Here is a 25266-nt window from a genome sequence, read left to right on the forward strand (position 1 = left end):
ACTGCATGCCGAGGATGTAGAGTTGTTGAGTGTTCTTTAGATAACACATGTAATGAGTATGAAAGATTGAGTGCTCAGGAATGGAAGACTCTAACTTCTTACTTGAAGAAGTTAGAGAGGGATAGAGAGAGAAAGGCGGCTTATAAAAGCCTTAGTAGGTCTAGATCTAACGAACCCTTGTCTAGTTCTGTAGCTTCTTCTACTCATTATTATTCTCCATCTTTATCAGGCCGATCACAGGTTGCTAATCCTTCTGATTCGGCTTCTGAAATTGCAGAACTCAAGGCTTCCCTTCAAAAAATGCAAGAGAAAATGGCGGCATTAGAAGGTAAGCAAAGTGAGGGTGATATTTCCAGTGATGTAAGTGTCCCCAGTCTAGTGGGGGGGGCGTCTGGTCGTCTCGGCGACGCTCCCAGGCCTAGACCGCTTTCAAGCTCCCTGGCCCAGAGGAGAAGGAAAGTCGAAAGCCGTACGGAGGTTGTGGAGAATCCCCAACGATCAGGTGTCCCTTCGGCAGAATCTGTTACATCTCAGACTGCCAGGGATCGCTACAGAAAAAGCGTCCTACAAGAGTGCTTTTCGTCATCGGGATCTCCCTCACTGAAACGAGGATGGAAAGATACGAAGCTTTCCCGTCCGAGCGCTTTTCCGAAGAAGAAGCGCCTTCGGTCATAAAGAGAGCTAGAAAGGAGTGAACTCCCTTTGCTGTAAGGGAGCCTCAAGCGCCTTCCAGATCTCCCTCTCCTGCTTTTGAAGAAGGGGAGTCTTCTACCAAGAAGATTTTGATGAACATGCAAGAGCAGCTAGCGTCGTTGGTAGGAGTCCTTTCCAAGGAGCCTCCTCGTAGAAAGGACGACAAGCTTCCTGTCAAAAGATCTAGACACCGATCTCCTGTCAGGTGCAACAACCCTTCCAGGGGAGTTGTCGCACAGGCGGCCATCTCTGGGGGGAGCGAAGCACCAGGCAGGCGAGAGGTAGAAGAGGAAGAAGTGCCTGCCAGGCGCGTGGCGCCAGCCAGGCGCCAGAGAACACCTGGCAGTGAGGATGATGATGACTATGAAGTTCTCACAGAAAGGGATGAGCCAACCAGGCGCAAAGCGCCTGATTATTCTCGAGATCGTTCCAGGCGCCGAACTCCAACCAGGCGCCAGGCGCCAGCTAGGATAGAAGAAACTAACAAGTGCGAGACTCCTGCCAGGCGCGAAGTGCCTGCCAGGAGCGAAGCGCTTGCCAGGAGCGAAGCGCCTGCCAGGAGCGAAGCGCCTGCCAGGCGCCAGGCGCCTACTATACGCGAAGAGCCTGATAGGCACCAGGAGCCAGCCAGGCGCCAATTAGTCAAGATTCTCCTAAGGACAGGCGTAGGGAGACAATAGCTCTTAGTCCCTCGCCTGTTAGAAGTTCTTCATCGACGGAAAGGAAGAAGTCAAAGGAAGAGACAGACGAAAGAAAGGAGCTTTCTCCTTCCGATCCTCTCGACTTAAGAGGACGTATCGGAAGACGAGGTAACTAACAAAGAAGGACTGTCGAACTATAAAAGTTCTTACTTCTCTCCTTCTAGAAGAATATGGAGATTCTTTGACTCCAGCTGCTCCTCCTTCTCTGCGAATCCCCAGCCAGAACATGGTTTATCTGGGGATTCAGATGGATTCTCGGGGTTTTCGAGTGTTTCCTTCTCAAGAGAGAATATCGAAAGGTTGCGCCACAGTCTCCAGCTTCTTAGGGAAGGAGCGCAGTTCAGCGAGGGAATGGTTGAGCCTTCTGGGGACCCTTTCCTCGCTGGAACAGTTCTTTCCTCTAGGAAGACTGCATCTCTGTCCTCTACAGTTCTTCCTGAAAAGGAATTGGAATTGGAAGACAGGACAGCTCTCCGATACTTTTCCAATTCCTGTAGAGGTGAAAAATTACTTAAGGTGGTGGTTACCCCCTCTAGAGGAAAACAGAGGTGTGTCCCTGGAAGTTCAGAACCTGAACCTGATATTATTTTCAGATGCGTCGGAGACGGGTTGGGGTGCAACCTTAGGATCTAGAGAAGTGTCAGGCACCTGGTCGGAAGAGCAGGTGTCATGGCACATAAATTGCAAGGAGCTCTTAGCCATTCATCTGGCTTTAAAGGGCTTCGAGCAGATAGTCAGAGACGGGGTAGTGCAGATAAACTCCGACAATACCACCGCTCTGGCTTATGTAAGAAAACAAGGAGGGACTCACTCTCTCTATACGAACTGACAAGAGATCTTCTTATTTGGGCGAATCAAAGAAATATAACTCTACTGACAAGGTTTGTCCAAGGGGAGAGGAACGTGAGAGCGGACAGGCTGAGCAGGAGGTTCCAGGTCCTTCTCACAGAATGGACCCTCCACTCAGAAGTGTGTCAGATCCTTTGGTCTCTTTGGGGGAAGCCTCAAATAGACCTGTTCGCCACGTTCCTCTTCAAGAGGATAGACACCTTTTGCGCTCTGGCAGACGACCCCAGAGCTTTTGCAGTAGACGCCTTTCTCCTAAATTGGTCCGGACTGGATGTGTACGCTTTTCCCCCATTCAAGATCCTGGGGAAAGTGATCAGAAAGTTCGTGGCCTCGAAGGGGACAAGGATGACTCTGATAGCCCCATATTGGCCAGCCCGAGATTGATTCACAGAGGTAATGGAGTGGACGGTGGACTTCCCCAGATCTCTTCCAAACAGGACAGATCTGCTCAAACAACCCCACTTCGAGAGGTACCATCAAAACCTCCCCACTCTTGCTCTGACTGCCTTTCGACTATCGAAAGACTTGTCAGAGCGAGAGGGTTTTCTCGCAAGGCGGCAAGCGCAATCACTAGAGCCCGCAGGTCATCTACTATGCGAGTATACCAATCGAAGTGGGAGGTGTTCAGAAGTTGGTGTAGGTCGAAGAAGCTGTCCTCCTCCAATACCTCTGTGACCGAGATTGCAGATTTCCTTCTTTTCTTGAAGGAGAAATCGCATCTTTCTGTACCAACCATTAAAGGATACAGGAGTATGCTCTCGGCTGTATTCAGGAACAGAGGATTAGATTTGGCCAACAATAAGGATTTGCATGATCTCATTCGTTCTTTCGAAACATCCAAATCAAAACCTAGAGTTCCGAGCTGGAATCTGGACGTGGTCCTAAAATTTCTGTCTTCTGAAAGGTTCGAACCACCTCACAGGGCTTCCTTTCGAGATATTACAAGGAAGTGCCTATTTCTGTTGTCTCTTGCTACGGCGAAGAGAATCAGTGAGCTTGCACGCCCTTGAGTCACGAGTGGGCTTCAAAGGAGACTGCTATTTGTTCGTTCCAGACTCTCTTTCTTGCTAAGAATGAGAATCCCTCGAAACCCTGGCCCATGAGCTTCGAGGTAAAGTGCCTGGCTAGTCTAGTAGGCAGAGAGGCAGAGGTCTCTTTGCCCGGTCAGAGCGCTTAAATTCTATATGGACAGAAAGAAACAGATGGAGGGTTCGCAACACGGTCTATGGTGCTCGGTAAAGGACCCCAAAAGACCGATGTCGAAGAATGCCTTAGCCTTCTTTGTAAGAAGCGTTATTACGGAGGCGCATAAGAACTGCCCAGATGACACTTTTAAACTCTTGAGAGTGAGAGCTCACGAAGTAAGAGCTATCGCAACGTCTATTGCCTTCCAGAGAAATATGTCGCTTAAGAATATCTTAGAAGCAACATATGTATTGGAGGTGCAACTCGGTGTTTGCATCTCATTACTTGAAGGACGTGCGCATAACGTATGAGAAATGTTTTTCTCTAGGTCCGTTTGTGTCAGCGGAGACGGTTCTGGGTATTGGAGCAAGTGCCGATCCTTAATTTTGTGTACGTAACCCTCTTGTCGGATACGTTCTTGGCTTCCTGCTGGAAGAAGTGTCAGATGTCGCACAGGCGGCCGTCGCTTCGGTTCAGTAAGGAACTCCAGTGGTATCTGACTATCAGAGGGGTACAAAAATTTTTTTTTTGTACTTTAGTGTGTGCGTTTTTGACTATGTATTTTGAGTTATGGGTTGTTTGTGAAGAGTTTGGGGGATAACTCTTGGCAATCTTAGAACTAACACAGGTGTTAGGATCGGGTGATCGGGATCGGTTGTGCTCCTTAAAATAAGGCGTGTTGTCATATAAGTGGATTAGCACCCATTGACAAATGCCAGTCAGGCTTTGCCGAGTAAGTGGATAAGACCCCATCTACAGACCCACAAGAACTCTTGGCCACAGATCACTATCTTGCTAAGGCTCTTGAGGTGAAGCAGACTCCCAGGCAGTAGCCAAAATCTTCCACCTAATCAGGTAGGAACCAAGGTCTATAAATACCTACATATGTTGTTTACCTGTCTATTCAGTAGTTAGCTGTCTCTTACCCTCCACCAAAGGGTGTCAATCAGCTAAGTATATATCTGACAGGGAAGTTGAATGTATGAAAATGATATTGTTATGATACAATAAAGTTTCATACATACTTACCTGGCAGATATATACGATTGATGGCCCACCCAGCCTCCCCGCAGGAGACAGGTGGAAGAGAAAATCTGATAGAAAACAGGAATGGTTCCTATTCCTGCCACCCAGAGCAGGGCGGTAGATCACTTGACCTACCTGTAGCGAGTGCCGCGAAATTTGAATTTCTGTCGGGGACGACGGAGTCTATAGCTAAGTATATATCTGCCAGGTAAGTATATATGAAACTTTATTGTATCATAACAATATCATATTTCACTGGGCGACACAGGTCCTTGCCCAGAAATAGATTTTTCCTTCGTCAAAATCCCTTTTCTGTTCCCTTGATTCTATTGTAAGTTTTAGGGCATGTTTCTTGCATGACAAAGTAGCTTTATTGCAAAAATCAGCCTTCTCACTGTCAAAGTTTCAAATTCATTTGCAAGTGGTACATGAAATATACAGGCAGTTCCTGATTATTGGCAGACTATGTTAATAGCAATCTGCTTTTACCTGGCAATTTACGGCACCATAACAGGCTGAGTTTCGGTTATTGGTGTCATAAGGTGCTGATAACAAAATTATGGTGCCATAACATACCTAACAGAGGCCCCATTAACCAGTTACCAGCTTCATTAACTGAAACTGAGCATCATAAGCTCCATATATCGCCAAGTTTCAGTTAATGGCAGTTGTTGCCTATCGGCACCCTGCTGAGAATGGAACCCCTGCCAATCACCGAGTAGTGCCTGTAAATGTGAATGTTAAGTACAATGTAGAAATCAAGAAATCATATTTCTATTCACTTTATTACATGTAAATTTCAGGCCATATTTCTTATATGACAAAATAGTTTTAGTGCAAAAACCAGCCTTCTAACTTATGGTTTTCAAAAAAATGTCCTTTTAACTCCATGGAAACTGAACCAAATTCAGTAAAGCTTTTACAGAGTGTAGTATAACTATATCTTGATTTGCACAGACCTAAACTGAATTTTGAGTGAAGCCTTTTTTGGCATAGTTTCTAAAAGTGATGTCATAATTTTTTTCACATGCCACAAAAATTTACTTAGAACTCAAATTTCTAACTGATTCTCTTTGCAAAATTTTATTATAAGTTCAATAATAAGTGGTAAAAGTTTGAAGCAAACCTCTTCCATCATAAAAAAGTTATAAGCACTTACTTTATAATGGGGCCTTATGGTGTCGGCATGCCCCTTAAATTTCTTATGCCCTTTCATAGAGTATGTAGGATTCCGTTGAGAACTATAGTTCCTGTTCATTTTATGATTGCTTATCCATGAAAACAATGCTTGAAATGATTAATGTAATTATTATTCCCACTAGTTGAGATGGGTGAATGTGGAAGTGGACCGGAGCCCAGCAGTATTCCTTTGAATGAAAGCTTAACTCGCTTTCACCAGCTTCGGAAGCAGTCAGACATTCAACTTGTTAAGTGCATGCAGAATGACACCAATCATCGCCAATATGTTGCTGCACTACCATTGTCAAGAACCACTCTATTTTTCACTGATCAGGTTCTTGAAAAACAGTATCGCAAGCAAGCGCATCAACCTAGAAGAGATTCCCCTCGCACCCTGGTGTCCAGTAATCTTAATACACATTTTGATATTTTGGTGAGTGCTATTGTGTATTTTTGTGTAAGTGCATCTTTGTTCCTAATGTTTGAATACACTAAAGGTTGGCTTTTTTTGTGCCTAATATCCACTTGCTGGCATATTCTTCTTTTAGTTTTATGTTCATCACAAGTGGCCCAAGGGGGAGACCCCTCAGGGAATTCATCCTTATCATCGAGGTTATATCTCAAAATAACCCACTGGCGCCCTTGGCATGTATGTGGAGCCTCTTTGATCTGCCTTCCTTTGGCTGCTGTCTTTTCAAATTTCTCTTGTGACTTGCAGGTAAAACAGGATGGTACCTTAAGATTCTTCTGTTATCTGTCTTTTGTTGCTATTATACATCTCTGTAACTTTACTCAACTAAACTGTTGGATGAAAAATATCCTTGCTTCAATTGGAACTATAATTTTGTTGGTATTGGTACACCCTTTTATATGTGACCAAGCTCAGTTGACTATCACTGATACATCGACAGAAAGCCCAGCCAACATCACTAAGGTGACTGCTAAAGATGCCTCTTCTGAATTTAGTAATCAATTTATTGAAGTGGTAGTTACTTCTTTACTATTATTGTTGCTTGTTTGGTTTTTAAACCGTGAGTTTGAAATTAGCTATAGGCATAGCTTTTATGGGTCTGTTATGGCAATTAAAGATGAGGTAAGGGTCCAGACCATGAAGAACCAAGCAGACTGGCTTTTACAGAACATTATCCCTCCACATGTGGCAGATTCAATCAAAGCTTCAGGAAAATATTCAGAGAACCACAAAGATGTAGCTATTATGTTTGCTTCTATCGTCAATTTCAATGAACTCTATGACGAAAGTTATTTAGGAGGAAAGGAGTATTTACGAGTTTTGAATGAACTTGTTGCTGATGTGGATGAGTTGCTACTTCGTAGTGAATTTAAGAATATTGAGAAAATTAAAACTATAGGTAGTACTTACATGGCTGCCTCAGGACTTGACATTAAAGTACGGCAAGCTAACACAGATGCCCATCAACATATATTTGAACTTGTAGAATTTGCTCGAGCCATGCAGAAAGTCATAGATGACTTCAATAAGGACCTTATTGAGTTTAATCTTATCCTTCGCATTGGCCTCAACTTCGGTGATGTCACAGCAGGAGTGATAGGTACCACAAAGCTTTATTATGATATATGGGGAGATGCAGTCAATATAGCCTCTAGAATGGACTCAACAGGTATGCCAGGCCGCATACAAGTCAGCAGTGCTTGTGCTGCAGTTTTGAATAGACGATATGAATTGGAAAGACGTGGACAAGTTTTTGTTAAAGGAAAGGACAATATGGATGTCTATTTGCTCAAGGGACCAAAGGAAGACACATGACATAGGTGGTAATAAGGATGACTGTAAGGAAAGAAAACCAGTCAGTCCTTAAATTTTACAGGTGATACACTAGTAAATAAGCAACAAGATTTTGTATATCTGGTTTGTAACCTTTGGCCTTGCTCTCATGACAGGCAAAAAACATGAAGCATTTGGCCAAAGATGAAACCAGTCATGTAGGTAATCACAGTGCAAATTAAGCACAAATTTAACTGATATGCAGATTTTTTCTTCAGTAGCTTCTTATTTTAGATTTTGATTTATGGTTTGGTCTTACCAAAAAAACAGTGCAGTGACCTTTTGCCAGATGGTGAATTTTTTAATTTTCAATAAGAGAATGTTTCATAACTAGACAGGGCCATAAAATTTTCAGGTCTACTCTACGCATAGGCCTAGAGATTTTCCTTGTTAGCTGCATTTTTAGGATTTATTGTAGAATAGCAGTTGTAAGTTACAGTGCACAGATTTTAAGCTCAAAACCATGGCATTTGAAATTGTAATCCTGTTACAAGAACACAAACTAATGTATTGTGTATAGTCCATAGTGAGAAGCCCCAATGGTCACCATTATGCAGTTTGTGTATTCATGTTAATGATTCATGTTGAAGTATGCAGTTGCTGTGCAATCACTAAGAATTGATTGTCAAATAAATCTATACATTTGTGTATATATACTTACTGATACAGTAAAAACAATGGTATATTAACATAATTATTTTTGATACAAACCACAGTTCTGTGTTGTTCAAGGTATATGTTTATTGACAATTATGGGTGAGATATTATTTCTTGTTAAAATCAGTGTGGGACAGTAATTAGTGAGATTTAATCTTCATTTTTCTTTTAACTTGTAAAGTTTTTCATAAAAGTTAAATCCTTTTCTTGCTTTGCATTGTAGTTTTTTTATACTCATTGTTTAGTGAGAGTTAACATGCAGTTACAACTTACCCATACTTTACTGAAAAAAAAAACTGGTATGCTCAACAGCATGGCACAGTACATATTTGGTTGCCAATTTATCCATGTTAAACCTAATAGTAATTACTAAATCCATAATTTTTGTCAGCTCAGTGTTTTTCTACACTTATCACTATATTTGTCAATGAACATTTTTATCTCCATTCACAGAAGTCATATATATATCAAAACATTAATCTCTGTAATTAATATGATAATTTTTTACCTTTAGTTTCTGTCATGCTTTTTTAAAGGGATAGAGATCTATACAATAATTGTTGTAGTCAATTTTTATTTAGTCTTCAACCAGTGCCATAGATGATTCATATGTAAGTCACTTGGTTGACATTCTGATGTCCAGATCATTTTAGAGTGTATTTATTAGGCTTAAAGAAGTTTTCCTGAGCAAGGAGCTTTTCCTGGTTTGATATGACTGGTTTCTATTTTCCATATAGCCTAATGCAGTTATTGGCTATAAATGCAGTTTCATGATAAAGGGTGAGTGTAATAATGATTTTTCAGTTAGCAATCATTTGAAAGGGCCTGTGGCTTACCTTTTGATATTGTTTGTGAGGACAGTAATGTAGATCATTCAGATCATTTTGTTTTTAGGAAGCTGTCACAAATAATTCACAAAGAAAGAAGCAGTAATTGTATGTGTATAAAGCAAATTTCTGTCTATTGTGCTTTTTAATCATGGTTCATTGACTTACTGTAAAATTCTTTTGAGAATTGATTGAATTTTTGGTTTTGTATGGCAGTAGTAAGGTCCACATTAACTTGGTAAGCACTTTAACAAAGGGTAGCATGATAGTACTTACAATTATAGCCATATTGACTATACATACGTAGAGAAAGGGTGGATATGTGGGAAAATATGTAGACTATTTAAATTAATTATAGTGTCAATGTTTTTCAAGCCCCTTCTCAGTATTGTCAAAATCCTTGACACAAATTAGATGAAATTAATCTTTTACCTAAATAGCTTCTGAGCTCAGGAGAATGCAGGCATATGTTGCTTCTTAACCCTCTTACGCCGAAGCCCTAAAAATCAAAACCTCTCCTGTATGCCGGGGCGCGTTTGGAGTGAGCGCGGAAGCGGAAAAAATAATTTTTTCAAAAAATCACAGTGGGCTTAGTTTTGAAGATTAAGAGTTCATTTTTGGCTCCTTTTTTTGTCATTGCCTGAAGTTTAGTATGCAACCATCAGAAATGAAAAAAATATCATTATCATATGTAAATAGTGCGATATATGGTAGCGAAAAAAAAAAATTCATACATAATTGTATTCAAATCGCGCTGTGCAAAAAACAGTTAAAGCTAACGAGTTACTTTTTTTTCGTTGTATTGTACACTAAATTGCAATCATTTTGATATATAATACATTGTAAAAGGTTAAAAGCAACACTGGAAAAATATTATCACAAAATGATGCACGAATTCGTAACGCGCGGACGTAAAATTTTTTTTTTTTCAAAAATTCACCATAAATCTAAATATTGTTCTAAAGACTTCCAATTTGTTTCAAAATGAAGAAAAATTATTGAATATTACGATATTGTAAGAGTTTTAGATTAGAATTGCAGATTTGACCATTTTGGACGAGTTAAAGTTGACCTAATGTCGAAATTTTTATATATATATTTTTTTATGCAAATATTTCAGAAATGAGAAAAGCTAAAACCTTAAATTTTTTATTTTTTTATTTTTAATGAATTTGCACACATTTTCATATATGAAACTCTATAAAACGGCTAATATGAAAAGGAGTAAATATTAGGATAATGCGACGTACGCATTTCAGAGATTTTCGGCCGCGAATCAGCGCGCGGAGGGAAAGAAAGTTTTTTTTTTAAATTCACCATAAATCTAAATATTGTGCTAGACGCTTCGAATTTGTTTCAAAATGAAGATAAATGACTGTATATTACTAGATTGTAAGAGTTTTAGCTTACAATGCGTTTTTCAACTATTTCGGTAGAGTCAAAGTTGACCGAATGTGGTTTTTTTCTATTTATCGTGATTTATATGCTAATATTTCGAAAAAAAGAAAAGCTACAACCTTCAATCATTTTGTGTTGCATTCTACATGAAATTGCGCACATTTTCATATATGAAACTTTATGTAACGGCTAATTTTAAATGGTGCAAACATTTCGACAATCGCATGAAAAAATTTCTGATTTTTTCGGAAGTTACTGCGCGAACTTAAGGAAAAAATTTTTTTTTTCATAAATTCACCATAAATCGAAATATTGTGCTAGAGACTTCCAATTTGTTGCAAAATGAAGGTAAATGATTGAATATTACTAGAATATAAGAGTTTTAATTTACAATTGCGTTTTTCGACCATTTTAGTAGAGACAAAGTTGACCGAAGGTTGAAATTTTGGCACTTATCATTATTTATATGAAAATATTTCAAAACTGGTAAAAGCTACAACCATGGGTTGTTTTTAGTTGTATTGTGCATGAAATTGCGCACATTTCCATATATAAAACTTTATGTAACGGCAAATTTGAAATGGTGCAAACATTACCACAATCGCACGAAAAAATTTATCGGAAGAGTTACCACGCGGATGTAAGGAAAAAGTTTTTTCATAAATTCACCATAAATCGAAATATTGTGCTAGAGACGTCCAATTTGTTGCAAACTGAAGGCAAATGATTGAATATTACTAGAATAAAAGAGTTTTAGCTTACAATTGCATTTTTCTACCATTTCGGTAGAGTCAAAGTTGACAGAAGGTTGAAATTTTGGCACTTATCGTTATTTATATGAAAATATTTCAAACTGATAAAAGCTACAATCATAAGTATTTTTTTTTTTGTATTCTACATGAAATTGCGCACATTTTCATATAGAATACTCCATGTAACGGATAATTTAAAATGGTGCAAAAATTATGTCAAAGTGACGAAATAATTTCTGAGATGTGTCACTGATACTTTTTAGTGCGATAAGAAAGAAATTCGCGCTTGCGTGCCTGCGTAACAATTGTAAACAAAACAACGCCTTGATCCATGAACTCCCAGCATCCCCCAAGGCGCGTGATTCAAAAGTTTTTGGTTGGTAGGCCTATAAGTATTTTTCCGTGAATTTGAAAAAAAACTTTTTTGAGTCGACGTATAATACGTCCAATCGGCATACGGGAGACATTTTGACTCGACGTTTAATACGTCCAATCGGCGTAAGAGCGTTAAGCATCATGTTCTCACAACGGCTTATAAAATCTCAGATAATTTTGTATTGTGATATTTTTGTATGGAGTGGATCTTCAGTTTTTATTGTAGCATGAAAATTTTCTTTCATGTGTAATGTGCTTTTAATGTTAGAAGAATGTTTTTTATGTGTCTTTTTGGAATACCAAGTTGTTTTATTCAATATATTCTGAAGTCAAAGCTTTAAATTGGATAAGTCACCTGCTGGACAAATATGTTCAGTGCATTATGTCGGTTAAGGCTGTTTGCTTGTGAATGATTATTAATGAATCTTCTGAAATGGTGATAAGATGTTTTATTAGGAAAGCAGGGATTTTTTTTACCTGGAAGTATGCTAGTGCAAGCTTCCTTGGGAGAACTACAAAGCTCATTTGCTTGTCACCAGTAATTACTTTGAATTGTATGATCTATGCATTAACTTGTTTTTTTATACCCAGAGTTATAAGTTTACATCTGATCATTTTAGTGTGAAAACTTTGAAATATAACAGATTGAAAGGCATTTGAATATTAAAATAGAGTTCTAAGTAAGGATGGATTGTAGAAGGTTGATGTTGTGCGGTTGATCCTTTAAAGTATTTTTGTGTTCAATAAAGCTGATATGGAGAAATTTTAGATGTGTACATAAGGAAGGGAAGTATTCTTATTCTGTTAGTTACAATGTGTTATCAGATCCTTAGAGTCAAATTACTTCCTTTTTTATCATTTTCATGTTGTGTTGTATGAAATAGCAGATCACGTTGTGAATCTTGTCATGTCAATTTTTTTTTATTTTTATTAAACAGCAGATCACTTTGTGAATATTGTAATGTCAAGTTTTCATTTTAGCCTTCTTGTTAAGTAAAAGTGTGTAGAAACAATTTTGACAAAAAAGAGGAAGTGAAATCTTGTCATGCATTGTAGCATAATAAAAGAAAATTTTGCTTTACCATATTGGACTGACACAAATAATTTCTTCAGTATTATAACCACTTTACAGTTTTTCAGTTGTTTCTTCCTCCAAGTAGATAACCTCAGTCATAAAGGTTTTGCTTATAAACTCTGCAGTTATAGTATGTGAAGTGTATGATAATTGAAGAAAGAAAACAACAAAATTTGAGTCCAGTCTCAAGTTTCGGGAGCTGAAAGAACATACAGCACCTGTAGGGGTAGAGTAGTTATGTAGAGTAATGCATCATCCAACTTTGAAGAATTTGCAAGAATGGTAGATGGTGATTGTTTTTCCAAAGTCAATTTAATGATTAAGAATGAAGGCTAGTGATTAAAACCAAACTTAAGAGTGTATATGAGCCAATATTATGTAATCTGAATAAGAGACCTGAATGTGTTTAAGGGGTTGTGAAATACTATATCCAGCTGAAGTTTGTTTTTTCTTTTTTTTTTTCATTTGTTGGGTCCAAACACCCATCCCAAATGACCTTAACATTCTCAATAACCAGATTGCCTTTGTCCCATCAATCTGTGAGTCATAAGTGTAACTCTTTGTGTGATCTCAAAATATTTATGATAATGACAGTTCATCATGCCATATCATTGCTATCACTACACTTATACTAAAATGTTTTCTTATTAAAGTACAGTATCCAATTGTACAATCCCACTATCAGACTGACATACAGCATTTCAGTGAGGTTTCAGCTGAAAGGGATCTGAAAATGTATGTCCCTCCAATAGGCTTATAGGGTTCTGGATCATTCTTCATGGGCTTGTGGTTATTGGCTGCCTGTTCCTCCTGAGGATCATCAACCAGTAAGTATAATCAAACTATGCTCTTGGGTTCATGTAGCTGGTATGACTGTAGAGATTATGATTTGGGGGTAACTTGTAAATGTGTAGGAACACATGCAACTTCCTTTCCTATATTTGGAATTTCCTCTACAAAACTTGGATCTGCATCTTTTTGTTTGTTATAATGAAAGCAGTTTTTGACATTGATGTTATCTCAAATACCTTTAGTGTAGTCTTATGTGTAGCTATTTGGTCTTCTTCACTGTTTTCCTTTCTTTCAATTCTCAGTTGAAACCCTTATGGACAGAGTCAACAGACTATAAATCCAAGAGGGCTCATTAGGAAAATCATCCTGCAAAGAGGGACATGTTAAAGATGATAAATTATCATGTGTGATTGAATAGAAAATAAAAGTGATACTTCTGAATTTAGGATACATCAGTAGAAAGCCTGAATAAATTTGGTTAATGCTTAAATTTTGCTTCATGGTTAAACACTTGGAGATCAGAAGACTCTACAACTGCTCTGGGCAGACTATTTCGTGTTTTAGTTGTAGCCAAAATAAAACTAGCAAACTATATTAAACTTGATACTAGAAACTCACACACTTTTTGGCGTAGTGCCCTGCCTAGTGTTGAGAGCAAAAAGAGCTGGTGGGGCAAAGAACGGTACAAAGGATGTTTGTCATTGTAGTACATTTTATACAACAAAGTCAATGAACTCATTTGACGTCTGTGACACAATTCAGGATGCAGGACAGTTTTTTATGCATTTAAACATTATAAAAAGTGTCTAATATGCTGGCAAATATGGTAAATATAACAGCTGCTTTATGAAACATTCTAAAACATTTCCTCAAGATACCAATTTTATATTAAAAGTTACACCTGAAAACTTAAAATTCACTGACATTTAAATTCTTACCATTTATATGTAAATCAGGATGCTAAGGCAAAATTGCTTTGGACTGCTTAATACTTTTGAGTATTAGAAGGGTTAAGATTCATAACCCAAAACCTGCTCTGCTAATGAATATGTATCATATCTTTGTTCAAAGATTCTGCAACCACAGACCTGAGGCATGGAGAAGGAACAATGGCCAGAAGAATATCATTGGTGTATGAAATTAGTTTGTTCCAGATTTTGTCATATGTCACTAGTATAGATAACAAACAGCCAATGTCTAAGAACACTGTGACCTTGAGGAACACCTGAAATGAAATTACTAAAGCTATACACTGTCCATCAACACAGACTATTTAGGTTCTGTCTATTAAAAATTAATTTATATTTTTAACAAATGATCCATCAATTTCCAATAATCTTAGCTGGTGGATAAATGCTTTATGATGCTAAAGATTCAAAGAGTGACAGTTTTAACTAAAATCCATACCAACTATACATGCCTCTGCAGCCTCATCCAGAGCACACTGCAAGATGCTAGATATTGATGAGTGCATTGCAAGTATCGAGGCCTTTATGAAACCCTAACTGTAATGCTGGCAGCTGTTTGTTATCCTCAACAGACTACAAAGTTTCTAAGACAGCAGCTTTTAAAAACCTTAGAAAAAATGGGAAATTGAAATTGGTCTATATTCTGAGGAGTATGAGGATGGACTTAATCCCTTAGGCAATATACAGTAATGTAGCCCTTCCTCCAAATAGACAGAAAACTTGCAAGACCAACTAACTTTTGTAAATAGTAGTAATCTTAGGAATACTGAAATCAGCAGTCTCCTCCTCCTCCTCCTCCTCCTCCTCCTTCCTCCCTCCTCCTCCTCCTCCTCCTCCCTCAATCCCCCTCCTACCTCCTCCTCCTCCTCCTCCTTCCTCCTCCTCCTCCTCCTCCTCCGCCTCCTCCTCCCCTCCTCCTCCCTCCCTCCTCCTCCTCCTCCTCCTCCTCCCGTCCTCCAGCTTGACCGAGTCATCGAGATTGGCATCATCATGTTCTTCCTTTGCCTTTTGATATGGCCTTGAGGGCTTTCCTCCAGGCCATCTTTTTACTGAATTCCTAATAATATTTCTTCAGCTTGTCCTGTAAAGCCTCAATATTAAGGTTGACCTTGCAATGTTCATACTCCTCCAGTATATGTGACAGAGTCCAACCTTGCTCCATCCTTTCAGCAATTTCCGATTTATGTTTTAAGGGTCAACGCCTTCCTTGCCCTCTTAGGACAAGGTGGGGCCATACATACGATCAACAGCACAACACAAGCATGACCTGCAATGCTGCAGGCACTGCCAAGAGTGCCACTTGCTCCATAATATGCATGTCGAATGCAAGTTCGCTCTCGGTCAGTTCAAAAGTGCAACTGAACAATCAAGTGCGTTGAAGCTTGGGGATGTAGCCAATTAGCATACAATATGTTTCTGACACTAGGCCTGTCAGCTGTTCAAGACCAAATAACAATAATGGCTTAGTGCTTGTCCACCCACACACACTATGATTTGCTCCTAAACTGATGTCATAACCATATCAGCCAATAACATGTGATAAACAATGTGATGTGTTGCAACATGTTAAGTGATGTCAAGCTTATTAGCCAATAGCTATTGTAAAAGCTAACTCCCCCTCTACCACTTTCACTCTGTATGTTCATGAGTTTGTTTCTTAGCGCACTACTGTGTCATGTTTACCATTTTTTTTTTACTTTGCTTGATTTAATGTACTGTATTTCATCACAAGTTTAGTTGACTATGAATTATCACATATAACAATACACAATAGAATATCTTATCACTGTTGATATTTCATCTCAACTCACCTTAAAAGTACCGTATATGCCAGCGTATAAGGTGACCTTTTAACCTTAAAAAATCTCCCCAAAAATTGGGGGATGTCTTATACACTGAGTATAGAAAGCAAACCATCAATGATAGGCTAACCCCCTGAAGTGTTGATAGTTGTGTCAACACAACTATTGACACTTTAAACAAAACAGATGTGATAATGTTAAAAACCATTGGTAATTCAAGTGAATCACTAGTGACACAAATATTGATGCTGTAAACAAAACAACTAATTATTGTGGATAATTACCATAATTAGATGTTAGGGTGGGTGAGCTCTCACTGTGTTACAGGTGCACAAGCTCTATCCTTAATTCTAAAAACTGAAAACCTCTCTAAACGTAAATATTTTTAGGAGAAAATGGTCATTTGCAAAAGTTAAACGTATTACAGAATGTAAACGATGCCATCATACGCCATTTGCATTTGATTATTGTTTACACACTGAAAATCTCCGCTGATTGAGTTCTTCCGATATCTCCATTGCCATTAGCTGCTAAAATAGTATATGTAATTCAGAGAGACTTTTTCTTCTAAATCAACAAAGTTGGGTTTATAACATGCATAATATAATACTTGATTGTATAAGCATTAAGTGTGCTTTTGCCAGTTCCGGGCATAACTTTCACCTGCTCTGTTATTCATTTTATATTCAGCCTCGGCTGTAACCTGCAGTTTCAATTTACTGGGATTCTTTCTTCAGATCCCCATTGCATGAGGAATGAGTAAAAATGTATTTTATTATTACTTTTTGAAGCCACCATTGAGAATTGTCAAAGTTTAACAATTTGGCAACTTCAACACATCATAAAAAACACTCAAGTTATGCAAATGGCATCTGCAAGCAGCTGTTTCTCGTTTCTGTTGTTTACGTTGGTATAGGTTTACAATGGTTTCGTCCATAATTCTAAAACCTGGAATGTCTTGGTGGAGGATGGAGGATCATCATAAGTATTATGGTTGAAGAGAGGCAGACTGGTGGCCCGGATAGTTGTTACACTGACAGATATCCATTAGCAAAAGTCGAATAATAATTGCTTAGTATTTTGAGAATAATGGTAATTTTGATAAACCTTGTTTTACTGTATTATTACCATATTATCGTATTATAATATGAACAGAGTTATCTGCCATTTGCATTCTGGTTTTGTTTACATTCTTAAAATATCAGCTGATTTTATTTTACTGATATCATCACTGTCTTTAGTTGCCGAACGGAACTCATTTCAGAGATACGTTTCTTTCGTAAATGATCAAAGCTGGGTTTAAAAATTGCCGCTCCTTTAGTTATAAATGTAGTAAATTAAATTAAGTAGATGTGTGTTTTTGCCAGTTTCAGACCGCTTTTGCTTCCAAAACATGACCTCAACAATCAGCTGTTACTAGATTCTGTTGTTTATGTTGGTTCTGGTTTACAATGGCCTCATCCGTAATTTTAAAACCTGGAACCTTAGTGTAGGATGGAGCATCATCATAACTATTATGGTCGAAGAGAGAGAGGGTGTGTGTGTGTGTGTGTGTGTGTGTGTGTGTTTCCCCAGTTAGGTTATTACACTGAGATATTCATTAGGAAAAGTTGAATAATATTTGTATTTTGAGAATTATGGTCATTTTAATAAATCTGTTGTGTTACTGTATCTAATCATTATATCATGTATTACATACGTATATAATATAAACAGCGATCTGCCATTTGCATTCTGGTTTTGTTTACAATCTTAAAATAATCAGCTGATTTCATTTTATTGATATTAATCCTGGGTCACACATTGGCAATTTCAAACCTCGCAAGTCATAATGCCAGAAATTTTGCTCATTACGACTCCACTACGCTCTCATTACAACCAGGTTGCCATAAATCGTAACTAAGTCCCCGAGTTTGATGGCTTTGTGCCAGTGATGACGACTATGCTCCCTTGCATAGTCGCTGTCATTCCGCGGCTGCTGTGAAAGTTGCCATGTCATGGTGCAAGATGCAACAATTTCGTAATTGCCTCTCGACTTATGGCATTTGATTTCGGAAGTTGTAACTAGCAATGGCGAGTTACGGCATTCAGTACAACATACGCCATGTACTTGGCAAACCCACGTGTGCAGTGGGGCTGCTGCGCAGTGAGTCGGAATGTTTCAAGTGCGTCGGCAACCTATAAGCATAGTTCAAGGGCTTAATTAATTACCCACAGCTGCCTCGGTTTCCATTTTGAGTAAAATATATTTGGGATTCAGGATTGTGTATATTCTTGATATAATTTGAGAATATCAGATACTATAGCTAAATAATGACACTGAATACAACTTAAAAGAAAATATATTTGGTAATATAAATGTATAAATTCATGAAATTTGCAGTTTTTCAACATGGTTTTCTTTAGTGTGTTCATTACAATAAAATTAAATTTATTAGCATGTTCTGAAGTATAAGGAATGAAAAGACATTTTCTATTTTGAGTAAAATATATGTTACATTAAAGATTTTCAGTAGGTATTCTTAATATATAATTTGAGAACTTGTTGTTTTTGATTAAGCTGACCTTGTATCAGCACAGGCTCTTGCTCACAGAGCAGCCTGTAATTGAGAACTTCAGACATATAGATAAATATGACACTTAATACTACTTAAAAGAAAATAATTTGGTAATTATAGAATTTTTGTTAATTTTAAGAATTATTCCGGAAATTTTCATAGTTTTTCGACATGATTTTCTGAAGCATGAAAATACATTTATCGTTTTGTTATGTCATAGATCCCTGGTAATGAATGAAGTCTCCAGGGGTGTTTACGTAATCACGTAAAAGACCTCGTGTCACTGAGTCATCTCAATCTGCCTCTTTTCTGGCAGTAGGATTTTTTATATATATCAAAATTGAGCAGTACACAACACAAGCGGCCAACACCAAGGACTCGATACAATCATGAAGAAGATTTATGGAGCTCTTGAAATACTGGATCTATAGGAGATAAATCTAGATAAAACTATAGTCGCCAGGTTTGGCCTCCCCAAAAAAAAAGAAAGTTCAGCTGTATCGACTTCATGACGATCTCTCCAATGAACTATTACAACAGCATTGTGCAAGTTGAGGTGAGATTACGTATTTATGTAGTTGTACGCACAAGTCACCGAGGATTTAGGCCACACACACATTTAACAGTTTTTACAGGATGGAGAAGTTCCATGCTGATTTTTTTGTGATTTATTTACGTAATATTCCTATTTTTGTAATGGGATTGTACCGAGTTGTGAACATGGATACCACCATATATATATAGTATATATGATATATATATATATATATATATATATATATATATATATATATATATATATACATATAATATATATATATATATATATTTATATACAATAATACATAATATCTATATATATATTATATAATATATATATATATATATATATTATATATGAATATTATATTAATTTATATAATATAGTATAATCTTAATATATTATATATTTATATAATATATAATATATATATATTATATATATATGGTGGCATCCATGTTCACAACTCAGTACAATCCCATTACAAAAATTTGAATATTATGTAACTAAATCGCTAATAAATCGGCATGGAACTCGCCGTCCTATAGAAACTGTTAAATGTGGATGTGGCCTAAATCATCGGTGACTTGCACGACGATTACGTAAATACGTAATCTCATCTCAACTTGCACAATGCTGTTGTAATGGTTCATTGCAGAAGTCGACATGGAGTCAATATTAGATGACATTTTTTTCCCTTTTTTGGGGGGGAGCCCAAACCTGGCAATTATAGGAGATTGATCGCCACACCCAGCCTTTATGACAGTTGCGGTTTGAAATCGCCAACTTTACTTATAAATGAAGTCATTTAAATGAAGTATGTGTGTGTGTTTTTGCCAGTTTCAGATGGTGCTTTTGACTCCAAAACTTTTAGAGTCTGCTCTTTCATTATTCTTAGTTCCCAGTCGTGTTTGACTTAGAGCCTTGTCTTCTACTAAAGGCCAATATTTCCTTGGTAATACTTTATAATCAAACTAAAGTATTTTGTGATATCACCAGTTCCCCAGTTATCTTTAATATCGTGATTCGTTCTAATTTTAAAGGAATACATTCATGGGGATCTACTTCCAACAGGTATTAACCCCACCAACAGTGATTTCACGGGCGTTGAGCATTTGTTGTAATGTTTACCATATATTTTTCCCGAGGGAGTATAAAAGTATTTTTTCGTAATGGTTAGCTTTGCCAAACATTTTAAAATCTTGAAGATACCTATTATACAAATTTAGGTACAATAATTATAATAATTATTGGTTTTAGTTGTGTACCAACTAACTTATATCAGCTGATTGAGTTATATACAATTTAATAAATTGGGGGTCGTGTTATATGGTTAACATACCTCTCAACCTACAATTTTACATGAATAATGGGGTTTTGTCTCATACGCGGAGCCTCCTTGTAAGCTGGCATATTCAATATTTAAAATACAAATTTCATGTGCAGGGAAGAGAACACCAAGCAGGCTATAACACGCCATGGAATAAGTGCATAAGTACATATTTTGTTTCTTTGGTTTCTTTATGCTTTGCTTTGCTCCATTTAATATGTAGTATCATACTGCATTAAAAGTTTAATTGACAGTATGATTATCACACACAACAGTTAACAAGAAAATATTTTATCACTTGATATTTCCTTCTCTCTTCCCTCTTCGCTTCCTTCTCCCTCTCCCTTTCTCTCGTCTCTCTCTCTGTCCTCTCTACTCTCTCCTCCTCTCTCTCTCTGCATTTGTATCTTTTGCTTTGAAAGAATGAAAAATGAGAAAATACAGTCAAAATTGAAATCAGAGTACTGATGCATAAAATATAAATAACAAGTGAAGGAGTGTGTGTTACTGTACTTAGGCTTCAACGTAAACATACCTCTCTCTCTCTCTCTCTCCCTCCTCGTCGTTTCGTCTCTCCCTTCCCCTCTCATCTCTCGTCTCTCTCTCTCTCTCTCTCTCTCTCTCTCATGTCCTTGAATATAATGTGAATTACTGTATCATAAACATGAAAGCACGAAACCAAACAAGCTCTTATGAAATCAGGTCTACCCTGAGCTCCACCCACCTTCTAAAACAACCTCCTCCTTTAAGTCTTCCTCAACCCAGCCTTATTGCCCCTCCCCTTCATGGCAGCAAGCCATCTGCCCCCCTCCCCAGCCTTTGTGATGTGATCCTTCCACCTCACTTGGCTGTACATCTTGGCATTAAATAAACAAATTTTTTGGTCTCCATTTACTCTATCAGTGGCTGCCTCTCCTGCATGGAATATAGGCCATTATTGTTGCATAATAAATTTATGCTCTGTGTACTTAAGGGCTACTTTATTTTCCAGTGGTCTAGCAGTGTCTTTCGCCTTCATCCAGGCTGTTGCACAAATTTTTAATCGTCATCTATTAACAAAACATTTTTTGTCAATTGCAATTAATTTTGAGATGGGCTTCTCTTGAGCATTGTTTCCTAAAAACTATTACACAAATTTTTATCTTGTATATTTAACTTTTTCTTTAATGTCTTTTCTGTTGATTATGGCTGAGTTGTAGTCTAAGGTTTGTCAACCATGATTATAAACTTTTTTATGTATAGGTATTGCAGAATGTAAAAGAGCCAATTTTGTATGTTGCTAATATCTTTTTTTTCATTAATACATGTAGTACAAAGGAAATAGGGTAAGAAAAGTGGCCTGAATTTATATCTGTGTTCATGAGTTCATAATGCTGGTTTATTCTTTATACATTTTAGAAATATAATTTGCCCTTATTCATTCACCATCACTTTTTTTTTGTCTGTACTGAACATAGGTCTTGTCAAACATAAATTTGTGCACACAGATTTTTCATTAGTTGAGAGGAATGGCTCATTTAAAGTTTTCTTGTACATAAAGATTTGGTAAAGATTGTAAAGTGTATAAAAGACATGTATATTCTAGACTGGATCCAATATTGTATATGGTGTTATCATAGTAGTTATATTTCCAACTCAACTCAGCCTCAGTATCCTCTTCTTAACCATTAACTGAACTTGGAAACTCTTGTCATGGTACAATTTTGACTGTCAGGGTTTTTAGTTTATTTTTCTACTTGTAACTTGTACTTTCAGTAATAGCAATGTTTACTTTCATATATTTGCATTATTCTTACCATTTATTGCATATATATTCAGTTGAATTTTACAATATCTTTATATGTTCTACATTACTAAGAAGTCGATTGGGTAAGGTTATTCTTTTATGGAGTGCATTTTAACTTTTGTTTTATTATGTAAGATTTATGGGGATTAGCATTGTGTAAGCCATTACTACATAGTTTACTCAGATTGTTTACATTTTGAGCTTGATTAACCATAATTCTGAAAGTGTTTAGGGAAAGATTCAAATACCTAATAGTAATAAGACTTAAATACCTAATAATTAATGTATGAAGTATTAATTCAAATGTAACTTTTGAAGTAGTACTATATTGATTCTTTGCAATTCAAATAGCTATATATTTAAAACAAGAAATCTCTTAAGATTAATTTCTGCTATGCATTTCATTTAGTATAGTAATTTGTTTACAGGTAAGCATTTAGGCAAAACGTGACATAAAATGGTTATGTGCCGTCCTGGATAAACATTAGATTTGTAACTTTTATACTGTAAATTAATATTGATTTTGAAGCCATTTAGGTGGTGATAGTTGTCACAATTTTTCTAAGTATGTGTACTATATCCTGCTATTCCAGCTGTAAAATATCAAGCCGAAGTGTTTCAAGGTTATAGTCATGTGCAGTTTTTTTCTGAACATGGCACATGCAAGTGAGTAATAATCACTCCTAGTTTTTAATTATCTTCAAACATAGTAGGAAGATATTTGCCTAAAGTAGTTTCTTGAATAGATAAAATGGGATCAGTTGTGCAGTGGAAACCTGTATATCAGGTTTATAATGACAAAATATTCATGTAACACCCAGTATGAGTAGCCAGTGAGATAAACTGCAAGTGTGCCTTTATAGCTTAGGTTCTCAAGGTTCAGAATGAGTTAGACCTGTAGAAGAAGTCCGTTTCCCCAGCAGCACACATAAGAAAAAGAAGCTTTAAAGTTTTTCTTTATTATGATTAATATTATATATATACTATATATATATATATATATATATATATATATATATATATATATATATATATATATATATATATATATATATATATATATATATATATATTATATATATATATATATATATATATATATATATATATATATATATGATATATATATATATATATATATATATTTATATATCATACCATAAAAGCTAAACCACTAATAGTCTGGAAGATGGAAAAATACTTTTTTTAATGAGGAATATAGGTTATTTGTTAGGCTAGGACACCTGAATGAGTATTATGAGAACACTGTCTCTCTCTCTCTCTCTCCTTCCTCCTCTCTCTCTCTCTCGTCTCTCTCTCTCCTCCTCTCTCTCTCCTTCTCTCTCTCTCTGTATAATATATAATAATATATATATTAATATCATAATTAAAATATATATAATAATATATAATAGTATAAGTTAGATTACAATATAATATAATATATATATAATATATATATATACATATATTATAATATATATTATATTATATATAGATATATAATTTCTATATATATATATTAAAAATAATAACAAATATATATATATATTTTTATATAATATATATAATAATATATTCATATATATATATATATATATTATATATAATATATATATATTACTATACATATTCTATATATAACATACATACATACATACATACATACATACATACATACATACATACATACATACATACATACATACATACATACATACACATATACTCCTCATTTAACGACGTACTCATTTTACGGCAACATGAAGAGAAAAAACCCATAAAATGAAAATAAAAGCATTGCCAATGGTGGCCAAAAGGAAGGTTTTGAAAACCTTGAAATCTATGGCTAAAACAGTAAACAAGGCTTTAATATACTTTGTAAAGAAAAGCTAATCAGATGAACATCTTAAAGCTGGCAATCTATGGTCTGGGAACTCCCGTGGTTCAGCTTGATTCAGTAGCTATTAGTTCGTTGTGCCACCAAACGGGTGGTGCCACGTATTGTTTATAACTTCAAGACAGAAAAATTATGCCATATGTCCTTTGTTTTTGTTTGGATAATTCTCAGTAATGAAAAGAAAATGTGTGAATTCTTAGTAATGAAAAGTAATTGTATGAAGTCAAATATGTTTTTTATATTAACTTGAAAACACATATTTTTTCAAATATTCCTCCTGAGAAGTCTCTACCAAGTCAATCCTTTTAATCAAAACAATGAGACACATATTGTGCATGAATTCCTTACTCTTAGTATGCTTAAAAGACTTATATTTGATGCAGTTTGATCATTTCTTTTATACAACTGTTTATTTACAGCCGTATCTGATATGCTTCCCATGAGATCAGATGATAATAGAGGTAAGAAGTGCAAGTGTGAATTTTTATCAATGCTAGAAAATATTTATTCCATTAGTGAATAGTTTACTGTTCACTTTCCTCAATAAATGGTATTGTGCTTTGTTTATGTTTTGACGGTGACATTCAATGCCCTGTGATCGCCGAAATTCATTCATTATATTATTTTCATATCACTACTCTACAATAAAAACAAATGACTAAGAAACGAATAGCGATAATTATAAAATACCAAATTTAGAATATGAACTGCTAAATAATGTGCAGATTCTGAGAAAAGTTTAGTACTGTGTTGACTTAGTATTGTATTGAGTTAGTACTAGTAGGCTAACTCGGGAATGTAGGCTAAATGCGTTAAATAAAGTTCGCATAGTATTTTAAATGAAATTATACACTGAAGTTATAGAATTATAAAGTTAACATATATATGAATGATGGAATGATAAAATGCATTGTCAGAACTTTCCCAAGTAGCAGATTATACACTGAAGTTATAGAATTATAAAGTTAACATATATATGAATGATGGAATGATAAAATGCATTGTCAGAACTTTCCCAAGTAGCAGGCAATGTCGGAAACTAGTTCTGTGTATAATATATGACTGAAA

General features: G+C 36.2%; 2 protein-coding genes across 2 annotated transcripts in view; both read left to right on the top strand.

Annotated features, from left to right (window-relative positions):
• Positions 1–15056, top strand: part of LOC135216211 (adenylate cyclase type 9-like) — a 70096-nt gene extending 55040 nt beyond the window's left edge. The window contains exon 4 of the mRNA XM_064251346.1: positions 5777–15056. Within this exon, the coding sequence (XP_064107416.1) occupies positions 5777–7419 (1643 nt within the window). The 3' untranslated portion in view covers positions 7420–15056. The remainder of the gene's footprint in view (positions 1–5776) is intronic.
• LOC135216540 (adenylate cyclase type 9-like) overlaps positions 1–25266 on the top strand; it is a 702034-nt gene that overhangs the window by 180800 nt on the left and 495968 nt on the right. The window lies entirely within an intron of this gene.

This window comes from Macrobrachium nipponense, chromosome 6 (genome assembly GCF_015104395.2).
Source record: "Macrobrachium nipponense isolate FS-2020 chromosome 6, ASM1510439v2, whole genome shotgun sequence".
Classification (NCBI taxonomy): Eukaryota; Metazoa; Arthropoda; class Malacostraca; order Decapoda; family Palaemonidae; genus Macrobrachium; species Macrobrachium nipponense.